At 45.8% G+C, this 14,538-nt stretch overlaps 1 protein-coding gene across 2 annotated transcripts in view; it reads left to right on the top strand.

The window, feature by feature from the left end:
* The window catches only part of Larp1 (La ribonucleoprotein 1, translational regulator), a 44,916-nt gene that overhangs the window by 19,793 nt on the left and 10,585 nt on the right, over window positions 1-14,538 (top strand). Inside the window, exons 2-8 of one of the 2 annotated variants that reach the window (XM_050157642.1) lie at window positions 8,696-8,757; window positions 8,963-9,028; window positions 10,065-10,239; window positions 10,879-10,974; window positions 11,051-11,257; window positions 11,357-11,519; window positions 12,684-12,828. In XM_050157642.1, the coding sequence (XP_050013599.1) occupies window positions 8,696-8,757; window positions 8,963-9,028; window positions 10,065-10,239; window positions 10,879-10,974; window positions 11,051-11,257; window positions 11,357-11,519; window positions 12,684-12,828 (914 nt within the window). Of the gene's footprint in view, window positions 1-8,695; window positions 8,758-8,962; window positions 9,029-10,064; window positions 10,240-10,845; window positions 10,975-11,050; window positions 11,258-11,356; window positions 11,520-12,683; window positions 12,829-14,538 lie in introns of both variants that reach the window. The other variant, XM_050157641.1, reaches the window with a different exon arrangement.

The following is a 14,538-nucleotide window of genomic DNA, read 5'->3' on the forward strand; positions in this document are numbered from 1 at the left end:
TTTGCCCACATGTATGTCAATGCCATCTGCATGCATTTTACTTTTGGTTTTTTGAGACAAGATTTCTCTGTTTAGCTCTGGCTGTCCTTGAACTTGTTCTGTGGACCAGGTTGGCCTCAACTCAGATCCTCCTGCCTCTGCCTCCTAAGTTATCGGATTAAAGGTGTGCACCAGCGCCACCACCCAGTCAGTGCCCTTGAACTGAGGAACCCTCTCTCCAACCCCACCTGGACTTATTAGTTAGCCTGTTTCAAAGATGAACAACAACAACAAAGTTTGTGGTACTGTAGGCGGTTGCTTATCACCAGACAGAAATTATCTGTGTTAGGGTAGCATCATCTTGGGGACAGTGACAGTTGAATCCAGTTTGCAGCAGAGCATTCTTGTGTCTGAAGCAGAATGGGGCTTGGGAGTGACTTGGGAATCCACAGGGCTGTAGCTTAATGGAAATGTTTTCAGGAATGAAATTTGAAGCTAAGAGTAGTGGTGCATGTCTTTGCCTTTGATCTCAGAACTCATGAGGTGGAACTCTTGACTTCCAGGCCAACGAGGGCTATATAGTGAAAGGAATGAAATTTGACAGGTAGCACTCACCAGTAATTTTAGTAATTGAGAGATGGAGACAGAAGAATTGAGAGTTCAGGCCAGCCTGAGCTACTTGAAATCCTGTCTCAAAAATCCTTCCTCAAATAAACAGTGACTTAACTAACAGTATCAGCCTGTGTAATTTTGCTGTTTCCTTGTTTAGGGGCTAAACCCCTCTTGGAGCATTAAGTCTAAGTTCAGGGCAAGGGAAGCACCCCAACCACGGGACTGGTGGTGGGTTATAGTACTGCCTGAGGGTACTTTCACGCTTTCCCACAGTTGGCCTTGAGTGCCTAGATTGGTGTGAGAATCCAACTGCTTGGTCTCAATGGAGAGGGGAAACAGGTTTACAGTGAGACTCTGGTTCTGGATGCTGGGGACCTGCGCTTGTAGAGCTCCCAGCAGTTCTCTTTAAGACACACGGCTAGCTTATGAGGCAAGATGTGCTTGGCAGAGGCTACCTGCTAGTTGAGTGAGCTTCTCTGAACCTTGGTTTCCTTGTCATAATGATACCTGCTTTCTTGAGTGGTTGTGAGACATGAGTTAGCTGTGCATGTACTAGAGTTTGGCATTTTTAGGGCAGGTTGAATTGGTGATGAGAAAGGTCTATCCCTCCTGAGTGAGATAGGTTCACAGATGCCAGCACTTGAGGGGTCATTGGGCCCTTGGAATCCCCAACACCATAGGCTGAGTTAGAACCTGATCTAGAATTGTTTACTACATAGCATCTTCCTGTTGGTTAGTGGTGGAGGAGGGGATTCTTAAGGCTTTTACACTAAGGCTTTACTATGGTGACCAAAGAATCACCCACTTTGCTTCAACATATTGTGTGTGGGGGTTGGAGAGATGGCTCAGAGGTTAAGAGCACTGGTTGTTCTTCCAGAGGTCCTGAGTTCAATTCCCAGCAACCACATGGTGGCTCACAACCATCTTTAATGAAATCTGATGCCTTCTTCTGGCCCGCAGGCATACATGCAGATAGAACACTGTAAAAATAAATAAATAAATCTTTAAAAAAAACAAACTGTGTGTGAAAAGTTTTTTTCCCTCTGCTCAGCACTAGAAAGTGGCATCCTTTGGAAGAGAATCAGTGGCATCTCCTTAGAAGAAACCTACACAGTCTTTGCTTAAGTTAACACACAACTGAAGGTGGTAGTTGCTGATTTGACTAGAATCCAATAATCTCTTCAGAAAAGGCCAGTCAAGGCGCTGGAATTTCAGCCCTTTATCAGGAACTGGTACCACCTGTGGGGGTGGCCATAGCCACTATTGAACTGCAAAGTCCCTGTCTGGACAGGAGTGGGAGCACTGAATGCATGGGATACCACAAGCGAAAGTTAGTCTGTTGGGCTTGGCCAGGCTAACAAACATCAAGTAACTGCTGCCTAGCCACGCCACACCCCTAGACCCGCAGACTCATGCACTATAATACAAGGTGAGGGTGTTGGTCTATAACTTTCATTTCTGCAGGGTTTCAAGCGGTCTGATTTTCTGAAGTCTGCCCCCACCTGCCCGCAGCCCCTCCTGTGTTTTATCTTCAGGCCTGGGGCCTAGGTAGGAAGTGTGGGTAGAGGGAGGCCTCTGAGAAATGACAGTCCAGGCCACAGAGAGCTACCTGTACATTCTTATTACTCTGCAGAGAAACTTCCTGTTGGGGTGTTGATGGAATTTGTAGGAATGGGACAAAGACTTGACCATCTCTAGGCTCTGGCTCTGACTACCTAGGCTGACCTGGGAAGGATAGACAGAAGTGGGTCACCTCCCTCCCTGTGGCTTTACTGACTCCCATAGTCAGGGCTCTTGGCAAGGGTGAGGCAGAACCCTGTGCTTTGGTCCAAGGTTTTGCTGAGGAGCCTTCCTGGAGCAAAGTTTGGTGGAGGACCTTGGGGAGGCTAGCAGATGATCAGGTCACTCACTGGCCCTCAAGGCCAGTGCCATTTGGTCTTCTCTGGCCCATAGCTTCGTTCCCACCTTTTCCTGGTGGTTAAGTCATGCCCTTTAATATCAGAATACGTACTCCAGGTCTTGTGGCTTGCTGACTCTGACTTTGGCAAACATTTGGTTTTTTGAGACAGGGTTTCTCTGTAGCTTTGGAGCCTGTCCTGGAACTAGCTCTTGTAGACCAGGCTGGCCTTGAATTCACAAAGATCCACCTTCTGCTTCCTGAGTGCTGGGATTAAAGGCATGCACAACCACTGCCCATCTGGCAAACACTTATACGCATATATCTTGATTTTCTTGTTCATGGAACCAGCAAAAGAAATGAATTTATCTTTATCTTAAAGGTTATGATACCCAGCTGGGCAGTGGTGGTGCATGCATTTAATCCCAGTACTCAGGAGGCAGAGGCAGGCAAATCTTTGTGAGTTCGAGGCTACCCTGGTCTACATAGTAAGTTCTAGGACAGCCAGGGCTGTTACACAGAGAAACTTTAAAAAAAAAAATATGTGAGGCCTATGTCATGTTTAACTGTAGCTATAATCATTAGCTTCTCACACCTTGCTTGGGATGAGGTTTTTGTCTTTTTTGACTTTTCTCATGCCTGCAGAGCCCTATCAGCTTTTAGTGCAGCAGAGGAAGCTGCTGTTGCAGGGATGACTGGCAGTGCTCTCAACAACTATGCTTCAGATAGAGTTAGTGCCTGGCCTTGGGCCCAGGGCCTCTGAGAGCCAGTAATAGCTAGGCTCAGGAAGGCTCAGACTAAAGGCAAAAGGTTGGGACCAGAACTTCACAAGAGTCTGCTAGGGTCAGGCCTTGAGCTAGGCTCTATGCTTGCTGCTGCAAGAGTAACCTGGTTCTTGTACTCATAAGGAAACCTGTTGTCTGGAGAGACCACTAGGTAACTGGGTAGATAAATGTGTACTGTGTCCCGAGAGCTCCTGGCTTTACTCGGGTTCTGGGGGTCTCCCAATAAGACATTGATTTTGGCCTGGTAGGAGAGCTGGGTGTAAGGGTGGGATAGCTGGCTGGTTTGTGAATCTCAGGTAGCTAAGCCCAACAGTCAGGCTAAACTCAGCCCGTTAGGTACTGGTCTGTAAGATATAATAACCAGCACCAAGCAATCTTTGACCTCCCATTCTGGTTCCACTCTGGCCAACTAATCCTTCCTGTAGACTTACCAACTAGCCCATCCCATTCCTCCACCCATACTGACCCATGGTTTCAATCCAGTATTTCTTCCCCTACCCATTCTTTGTGCCGTGGCCAGACAGGGTTGGGTCACTATACCTTCACCATAAAACGTTAGTTACTTTACATGTGGTTGAACCAAGTCCTCGGTGTAACTCAGAAGGTGTTCCAGCCCCCGAGGATAGCCTTTGTTACAAAGTGTTGGTAGCCCTTAGGTTTTTCTAGAACTGGACAATACAGAAAATACTTGGTAGTCTTTGTACCAGGTGTTCATGGGTTTAGCCCTTTTGTTGGTCCGGAGGGATTCCCCGAGGCCTGGACTTTTCTTCCCCTTCCTGAGTGAAAAATTGAATTTTGGAAATTTAACTGAAGGGGAACCCTAGGCCTTCTTCCTCTAGCAGAGCAGAGCTTTATGCCAGCTGTGGGGTAAGGAGCTGGCATATCCCTATCTTTTCTTATTTCAGCTGTAGGACTCTGGAGATTTTCTCCTTTCCTGGGGGAAACACCCAGGATCCAAGTTATCTCTTGTCTGTGGGGTAGTGTGAGAATATCGGGGCCCGCTCCCCACAGGTCTCTTGCCTAGGGGACAGGCTTGGGAGTCTGATTTATCCCATCTGGGGTGGGAACTGAAGCATACTATTCTAGAGAGCTCCTGGAATGGTGATCCTCCCTTTTGAGAGATGGCTTGGTGACCTTTTTCATTGCTGAGGGTGAAGATTATTATTGATAAATACTTCTTGGGGTGGGGATCAAATTGTTGAGTGTTCTAGGCATTCTGTATGTGGTGACTTAAATGTTCCAGTGGGTCCTTTGGCAAAAAAAAAAAAAAAAAAAATATTTCACTTCTCATAGAGGAGGTCTAGACTCATGTGTAGAACTGTGTCCTCTGACTTTCCTTGCTGTTTGAGTAAAGGGCCATGCACTGGGAAATGTAGGCTCACAGATAGAACCCGGATCAGCCCTGCACTGTAAGCACCTTCCCTCCTCCCAGCCACTTGTCTTTTGTTTCTATTCTTCCTCTGAAATAATGGACTTTTCCTGTGCCCTCCACTCAAAAACAATCATCTTTTTTTAAAAAATATTTATTTATTATGCATACAATATTCTGTCTGTGTGTATGTCTGCAGACCAGAAGAGGGCATCAGACCTCATTACAGATGGTTGTGAGCCACCATGTGGTTGCCGGGAATTGAACTCGGGACCTTTAGAAGAGCAGGCAATGCTCTTAACCACTGAGCCATCTCTCCAGCCCCCAAAAACAATCATCTTAAAATAACTAAGTGAAAAGATTTTGCCCTGTGGATAGCTTTAGGAAATGATCCAGGTGCCCCCTTCCAAAAGTATACTATGGCTTGCAAAGGAATGTTGGTATTCTCTTGCTATTGTTTAGGGTGTTTGTTGTTGTTTTTATGTACTATTTGTTAAATATTTTAATCTTTTATTATGTATGTGTGTGTTCATTGCCTGTGGAGACCCAAAGTGGTTATTCAGTCTCCTGGGAATGGAGTTAAAGAGACAGTTTAGTTTTCGAGCCTCCATATGGGTACTGGGAATTGAACCCAGGTCCTCTGGAAGATCAGCTGGTGCTGTTAATCACTGAGCTCTCTTGAGCCCTTTATTATTTGTGTGAGCACAGCACACGTGTGAAGGTCAGTTGCAGTAAACTGTTCTCCTTCTTCAGTCTTTTGGGTCCACTGGGTGGTGGTGCTTTTAATCCTAGCAGAGGTAAGCAAACAGGCCAGCCTGTTCCAGGGCTGTACAGAGAAACCCTGCCTCAAAAGACACCCCCCCCCCCACACACACACACCGCCAGGAAAAAAAAAATATGGGTCCGGGGGACCAAACTGAGGTGTCGGGTGTGGTAGTGAGCACCTTTACCCACTGAGCAGTCTGACTGACCAGCCTTGTGTGCTTTGTGTTTAACCAACACACACATACCACTACTTCCCTAGAGTTGATTCGGTACTTGTCTGGACCTGGTCATCTGAGACAGAAGGTGATTTCCATGTACCCTGTAGCTTCTAATCATTGAGGAGGAAGCTGTGCTAGGGCCTGGGCCTACCATGTCACACTGACCCCTCTTCTCTGGTCCCAGACTATGTTAACTAGTTGGGAAACAGGGAAGAGCCGTGAATAACAAAGAAGGGACCTTTTACTGGTAGTGGATATCTGGGAACCCATGGGGTTCCTCATAGGTGGATAGGAGCTCTTGCAAGAGAATAAAGCCTTCTAGTCCTTAGCTGGTTCTATGAAAATCCTTTACATATTTCCTATCTGCAAACAGTGGGATTAGATCTGCCTTATATAGAGCTGTTTTCTTGTATAAGTGACAGCGGTGTGTTCTGAGCTTGGCTTGGTTTGGTGGTGGCAAGTGCAGGTTTTTAGAAGGCAAAGATCGGAGAGCTGACTTGGCTTGATGCAGGATAACACAGTATCAGCATCAGCACAAAAGAGTTGTTTTTCATTGGAAATGATTTTAGGTGTCAAGTCCTGCTAGACCAGTATTTTGTCTGTCTTTGCCACCTAACCCCTGTACACATGTACATGCATACATGCATGCTTGTGTACTTCTACACTGGGTGACTAGGAGGGGGGGCAAAGGATGATGAATGTATAATTGAGGTCAAATGCAATATAATATTGCCTAGTTCTCTTTCCATTTCTCAAAGAGCACTGGTGGCAGCTCATGAGAACATTGCTGGATTTTCGGGGTCTCATGCAGTTTCCCCTCCCCAACTCTGAGATTTGTTGGAGTCAGTCTTAGGCTCTAGTTAGGAGCAGGGGAAAAATAGGACACCATAGATCCTTTTGGTGAGCCTTCTGGGGACCGAACTTTCTAACACACTTCACATAAGACTGATTTAAGACTGTTCTGTGTGACCCGGGAAAGTATAAGATCACTTTTCCTCTTCCTCATCCCTCAGGTGGATGCCCAGACAGCAATGAGAGAGTTCTTCAGGCATTCTCTCTGTACTGGAGACAGAGCTTGCAGTTTGTGATCTGGTTCTGTGATCTCATCTCAGGGTGATCAGCAGTACTGCTCAGATTTGAGAGTTTTCTTGTTTGTTTGTTTGTTTTTGTTTTAATTAGGCAGTGGGGCATACATCTGGAATTTCACCACTTGGCAATCTGGGGCAGGGGGATTGGTGGAACTTTGAGGCTGCTTTGGGCTGCATAGCAAGATCCTTCCTTCCTTTAAACAAACATTTATTTGCGGGAGCGGGAGCTCCACAGCGTACTTGTGGAAATCAGAAAACAGCTTGGAGTTAAGTTTTCATCTTCTGGGGAGGTACATTCACCCAGACCAAAAAACTTAAAAAGTGTCTTGAAAACTTTTGCCCCTTTTCAAATACATCTTCAATATACCTTACTCCTAGTCCTCATGTACTTCCTGTTAGGTAAACTTCGTCACTAGCCATGCCCAATAGCTGTTGTCTCAGCTGTGGCTCACGTGGGCACTAGCCTGGCCTTGGACTGAAGCAGGTGAAGATCTTTTTTATTCTCTTTGTAACAGAGTCACTTTGTGTATATTTGGCTATTCTAGAACTTGCTATCTAGACTAGATTGGCCTTAAATTCTGAGAAATCCTCCTGTATCTGTTTCTGAAGTGCTGACATTGAAGTCATATGTCACCACACGCGACACAGGTGAAGATGATGGGTAGCTTATCTGGGTCAACCTGTGGGTCACGGGACAGTGGTTTTCTTACAGTGGAGATTTTCTAGTATTCTGCTTCTAGTGCTAGAGAGTGAGAGTACTATGGGCTGGGTTCTACAACCCCAGCTACCAGAAGGCAAGTAGCTACCTACCATTAGGGGCAGTGGCTCCAGTAATGGGCCAGAAGCCAGGAATTCATTGGCCTCACAGTTAGGAATTGGGCAAGAACACTTTCTGCTCATTAAAGGACATGGTCTGATTTCTGTGCTTGGCGGCTGGCACAGTTCCTGACCTGGCATGGCAGAGGAAGTAAGTGGGTGAACAGAATCCTGTGGATCTCTAGAAGAAGGAGAGACAGGTACCCTTGTCTTTAAGAACTGTGTTGGGAAAGTGTGTGTGTGTGTGTGTGTGCGTGCGTGCGTGCGTGCAAACTAACCAGAGCCACTTCTTTAGAAAAGACACTGCACATTGTGTTCTTTAAAAGCCATCTTTGTCTTTGTAGATATACTCTTCATTTTCTAATATACATCCTTCAAGTGTTTCCCCTGTGGATGTATGAATGTATACATTCTTATCTCTTCTATAGAAAACATTATTTTGTGACTACCTTTTTTCATTGTGTTCTTCTTCACATAATTGGAGACCATTATATTTTAATGACTGTTGTGAAATAGACTTAATTTGGTGATTTCAGTACTATTAGAGCTAAAATTGTGCATAGCCTTTTTGTCTCACTTGTATTGCTGGGGTTAAATTTAAAAGATGGAACTGGCTAGGCCTGATGGTGTGAGGGGGAGTCTTTGAGTTCAACAGCCTGGTCTGCATGGCAAGTTCCAAAGCAGTAAGAGCTATACTGTGAGATGCTGTCCAAATAGACGTAACTGTAAAGTCAAAGTGGAGTATATGTTTTCTTTAGGGACAGAGAAGCTGGTTCTTGCCTCAACTATAGGTCAGCGAGGACAAAGTAGGCCTTGGTATGGCCCTGGGTTTATTTATATGTCTTCAGCTTCCCTTTCTCTGTTCATGCAGAAATTTAGAAGGTTTGATTTCTTTTCCTTATAGATTTTGCAGTAGTTTTGGAGGCCTGAGTTAGAATGCAGATTTGGCCATGGGCCTCAAGCCACAGTTGGCATCTCATAAGAAATACAGACTTGGACTCTAAGGGCTTTCCCACCTCAGAGTAGGGCGTCCAGGGGCAGCAGAGCTTTCAGCACATGTTCTTGCCCTCTCTTCAATGGCTCCTGGGAACCTGCAGGTACATGATCGGATGGGCATGGTGGTGACACAGGCTCTAAACAGCTGTTTGCTTTCCTTGTTCCAACAGAACCTTCTGCTCCAGCAAAGGTAGTGAGAGCAGCTGCTCCTAAACAGCGCAAGGGCAGCAAGGTAAGGAGCAGGGTGAGTGATACTTGTGGGTGATTCCTCTTCTTGTTCTTGTAAGCACTTCTGGCCCGTCTTTCTGGGTACCTGTGCTTGGTGGGAGTGTGCAAGATGAAGTGGTCCAAATCTCTCAGAGAAACTAGAGCTTGGGTGCGGGGCGAAATGACCAAGGAGGAGTAACTCTGGGATCTTCATAGACTATGCCTTGCAGGTTGGTGACTTTGGAGATGCAATCAACTGGCCTACACCTGGAGAGATAGCCCACAAGAGTGTGCAGGTGAGTGTGGGGAGGGTCTGACAGACAGGTTCGGATGCTGTCTTTATAAACTCATTTGGCTTTTGTCCAAGAGCCATAAGTCTTGCCTTTCTTGAGTTTTGAAGAGTAGTTGGCAGGATATTATAGTGTACCTCTTGTAGTCCTAGCTACTCAAAAGAAGGATGACTGTCAGGCTAAGAGGTCAAGGCCAGTCTGGATTAACATAGGACCCATGTACACACCCTCCTTCCAATCCAATCTGAACAAACAAATGGAGACTGGTTATATATAAATGGCTCAGCGGTTAGGAACATTGACCATTCTCCTAGAGGACCCAGGTTTAATTCCCAGCACACCCACATGACACCTCACAGCTGTCTATAACTACAGTTCCAGGGGACTGGACACCCTTACACAGGCAAAACACCAATGCACATAAAAATGAATATTTTTAAAAAGTGGGCAGCATTCAAATAATTAGGAATGGTAATTCATCATGTGATCCTTTGCCTAGTTTCAGGATCTGCCAGGCACTGTTCATTTCCTCTTTGCCTTCCAATGATACGATGCCCAGAAGTTAGTAGCTCTTGATGGTTCAGTAAGTTAGGAGACAGCTATTGTAGTTTTCTAAAGTCCATAATTTTCCATTACAGTGCCAGGATTTTCTGAGTGATGAGGGGATCAGATCAAGCATGGGCTCCAGATTGGGAAAGTGTATTTAGCTCCCCTAGACCCAACTGTGAAGAGACTCTTGGTCAGTTCTGTTCCTCTTAGTACTTTTGTTCTGAGCTAGTGACCACCTCAATGGGTCATATCCTTACTGTAGTAAGGTGATACAGACAAGCTAGGGTCAGCATCTCTTCCACCCCACAGATTTGGGTAGGCTAAAAAAATGAATTGTTCCTTCTACATCATGGTACATGTGGCCATGTCTTGTCATGAAAACTAGGCCTTGGAATGTGTACAGTGTAGCCTACTGTAGCACCTTCCCAGTGATGAGGTGTCCTCCTTTAGCCCAGGAGGCTCTAGTATTCACTCTCTCCCTTGCCTACTGCAGCCACAGTCCCACAAGCCCCAGCCTGCCCGTAAGCTGCCACCCAAGAAAGACATGAAGGAGCAGGAGAAAGGAGATGGAAGTGATAGTAAGGAGAGTCCGAAAACAAAGTCAGATGAATCAGGGGAGGAAAAGAATGGGGATGACGACTGCCAGCGAGGCGGGCAGAAGAAGAAAGGTAAGTTCCTGCTTGGGCAGGACCTGGGAGCTGTGGCTTACAGAACCTTTAAATGACATAAGTCTGGGTGCTGCTGGAGGGTCTTGAGGCTGGGAGGTGACTCACTGCTTGGAACAGCTGTATTTCAAGCCTTGGTACATCTACTCTTAAGGGGACTTCTACATTGCTCTAAGAGTTTCTCAAGCTCACTGAAATGATACAGGCTTGACTGCTTTTTCTCAGACCCACAGGCCAACCCTGACTCATTCTCATTCTCACTTCAGTACAGCAAACTCTCTCCATCAAAGATGGCTCCTTGGCTCCTGCCCATTCCACCTAAACTGGTCCTTCACAGTTTTCACAGAGTGACATGACTCATGTGTAAAGGGAGCCTGGAAAGTTAGTCCTTATTCTGTGCAGGCAGGTGTCTGGCTCCAGAAAGTGGTTCTTACACTGAGACCACCGGCCTCCTTATTTTAGAGATTAAAAAGAGGCACACTGGAAAGAATGTGCCTATGGATACCAACCAGATGGATAGTTTGGGGCCAAAACTTTGGGGGAAGGAAAAAGAAAGCCATGTAGGAGGGGCCTGCCATGCCTCTCTCACATGCCCATGCTGTCCCTCAGGGAACAAACACAAGTGGGTTCCGTTGCAAATAGACATGAAGCCTGAAGTACCGAGAGAGAAATTGGCCTCACGTCCCACTCGTCCACAGGAACCAAGACACACAGCTGCTAGCCGAGGGGAGATCAAAGGTATGCCCTGCCTGCTATGGAGAGCCTGCATGAGGAGGATACGCCCAGTTTCACCTTGTGCTCCTTCTCACCACAGGATCTGAACCTGTCACCTACATGCCTGTATCTGTGGCCCCACCCACCCCAGCCTGGCAACCAGAGACCAAACCAGAGCCTGCCTGGCATGACCAGGACGAGACATCGAGTGTGAAGAGTGATGGGGCTGGCGGGGCACGGGCTTCCTTCCGTGGCCGTGGACGGGGGCGTGGTCGTGGACGGGGCCGAGGACGGGGTGGTACTCGAAGTATGTGAAGCCTCTTCGGGCTCTGGGATGTCCAAGGGAGTGCAGCAGGGGTAGTAGGTGGGAATCTTCTCTCTCTAATGATGCCCATTTCTTCTGTAGCCCACTTTGACTACCAGTTTGGCTACCGAAAATTTGATGGTACAGAGGGGCCTCGCACCCCCAAGTACATGAACAACATCACCTACTACTTTGACAATCTCAGCAGCACTGAGATTTACAATGTGGACCAGGAGCTGCTCAAGGACTATATCAAGCGCCAGATGTGAGTGTGAAGGCTCTTCTGGTCTATGCTGGAATGGGGCTCAGAACAGGGTCTAGTGATAGTTGTAGTAGCCCTATTTAAGCTGTGAAAGATTACTTTTCTGCTTTCACAAAATTCTGTTGATTACAGACATAAGACCATATTTACCTTAAGGAAAGTAGAGACTACCACTAACAGGTGAGCAGCCTGGTTCCCTTCTGTACTCCTCTAGTTACAAAACAGCCCATCAGCAGCATGGTGGATGCTAGCAAGCATGTTCTTTAATTGTCACTGTGGCCAGGCTCTTTGCCAAGTGATTGCAGCTATAACTTCTGCATACTGGAGTCCTATGAACTCCTGTCCCTATTTTATAGGGGAACAGGCAGGCCAGTAATTCCTCCAAAGTCACAGTAAATAACAAAGCACAGGATTAAAGCTGTTTCTGTATAAATCTTTTTGTGTCCCTATTCATACTAACGTGCTGGCTCAGAACAGAGATCTTATACAGGGAAGCAGGCAGTGTAGGGTTAGTGTTTTAGGGACAGAACAGTGTTGGTTGGAACTGAGTTTCAAAGGATTTGTTGGGTTCACCCTGTGGTAGCTGAAATACACAAAGGGTGATTTGGCTGGGCGGTGGTGGTGTATGCCTTTAATTCCAGCACTTGGGAGGCAGAAGCAGGCATATCTTTGAGTTCAAGGCCAGCCTGGTCTACAAGAGCTAGTTCCAGGACAGACTCCAAAGCTACAGAGAAACCGTGTGTGTGTGTGTGTGTGTGTGTGTGTGTGTGTGTGTGTGTGAGTGATTTGACTCAGTAGCAGGGCATCATTTCTTTTCAGCCCTACACTAGGGGTTCTCAATATGCCTCATGCTGCAACCCTTTAATAGAGTTCTTCATGGTGTGGTAACCCTCAACCATAAAATCATTTTTGTTGCTACTTCCTAAGTGTAATTTTGCTACTGTTAGGAATCATAATATAAATAATCTGTTTTCTGATAGTCTTAGGTGACTCTTGTGAAAAGGTCAAGTTGTTTGACCTCCAAAGGGGTTGTGAATCACAGGTTGAGAGCCTCTGCTTTACGCTGTACTGCAGGAAAGGAGTGAGAATGCCAGAGATGTGAGGTTGCTGGGGTGGGTAGGAAGCAGAGAAGGCCCATAGCCCTCAGTGATGCTTTTTTCCCCTTAGTGAATACTACTTCAGCGTGGACAATTTAGAGCGAGACTTCTTCCTGAGACGGAAAATGGATGCTGATGGTTTCCTTCCCATCACCCTTATTGCTTCCTTTCACCGTGTACAGGCCCTAACCACTGACATTTCACTCATCTTTGCGGTATGTCTTCTCCCAGGGGTTAAGGTGGGAACATAAGGTTGTCCTGTGAGTTCTGAGTTGATGGGCTGAACTCTGGAAGAGTCCCTGCTAACTACATCTACTGAGTCCCAAGGGGTCAGCATGGGACAGTGAACACCAGCTACAGCACAAGTGAACGACAGCTGGTCTTGAATGCGTACCCCTCTTTTGCTTTCATTTATACCTTTTAGGTCTTCCTAGAAAATCTAGCATTTCAATAGCCACAGTATCACTATCACACTCACAAATATTGACAATTATTTAATTACCAGAAACCCCGTTTTAGATTTTCCCTAATTGCTGCCGAACATTGTTAAAAATGATTTGTAGAGATCAGAGTCTAGATCAGATCTGTGTGTTCACTTGCATCTATCTGTCTCTCAACCCTTTGGTTCTTCTCTTGCTCTTTATTTGTTGGGTAAATTAGTCCCTGTCTCCTATACAAGACTGCAGGTCCAGTGGCACCAAGGCATCATCCCACATACCCATCTGAGTCCTGAGTTTGGGTAGCTTCATGTTCTCTTCTAAAGACATGAGAATTGGGGCTTTAAATGACTAGTGTCTTCTTTTGGGTGGCATGTGACAGTCTGTCTCCTGAGATAAAAACTACTTTGGTTATTGCAGAGACAATTTCCTTAGGGGTTGCAAAGTAGCAGTATTCTAATCCTTTCAGTCAACCTTTGCTTAACTAGTTGGAGGAAACACTTAGTATCCCTTAGTTGTTCACTTACCAAGAGGTAGCACAGGAAGGACAGATCTAGGAACAACTTATAGATCCTTCAGAGGTAACTGGTAACTTCAGGACTTTCTCTTTAGCACTGTATAATTTTTCTGTTTTTTTTTTCTTTTTTTGATTTTTGAGACATGGTTTCTCTGTGGCTTTGAAGCATGTCCTGGAACTAGCTCTTATAGACCGGGCTGGCCTTGAAATCACAGAGATCTGCCTGCTTCTGCCTCTCAAGTACTGTAATTAAAGGCGTGCACCACCACCACCTGGCTTTTTTTGCAAGGAGTGGGGGAGGTAACTGCTTGCAGTTATTTTCTGATACACAAACAGCACATGCCTATAACATATGGCCTTGTGTGTTTAGCTTTTTTTGCCCTTGGCATAGATTTCTAGAAGTAGGGTAACTGATCCAAAGGTGATTGCAAACTAATTTTAAAGACACTGCATAACCCTTTCTAGAAGTGAATCCTGTGCATTCCCACCCACAGTATCTCTGTTCCTCTTCCCTAGACTGTAATGACAGTGTTACCACGTATTGAGTTTTCCCCTTCCTTCTTTCCCTTGACAGATTTCAAGAGTTCACATAGAGAATCTAAGCCAGGTGTGGTGGTGCACACCTTTAGTGCTAGCACTTGAGAGGCAGAGACAGGAGAATCTCTTGAGTTTGATGCCACATTGATTTACAAATTGAGTTCTAAGATAGTCTGGGTTGCACAGAGAAACCCTGTCTCAGAAAAAGAAAGAGAAGAAATGTGGTCCTCACTTTTGTACCCAGAGATAACAGCCCATAATAATTTGCCCTATGCCTCTTAACAACAGTTGTATTATATTGATCTCAGGTTTTCTCTAAATTCAAATGAAAGAATTCTTGTCTTAGGATTTAAATGGCCATCATGGTGGCAGGTGATTTTACTGTGACAGTCACTGTGAACAGCCTTTGCCTACAGACACTGGTCTCCTTTGGG

This window comes from Alexandromys fortis, unplaced genomic scaffold, assembly GCF_014885135.2.
Source record: "Alexandromys fortis isolate MF-2015 unplaced genomic scaffold, M_Fortis_MF-2015_v1.1 scaffold_103, whole genome shotgun sequence".
In the NCBI taxonomy this organism is placed as follows: domain Eukaryota; kingdom Metazoa; phylum Chordata; class Mammalia; order Rodentia; family Cricetidae; genus Alexandromys; species Alexandromys fortis.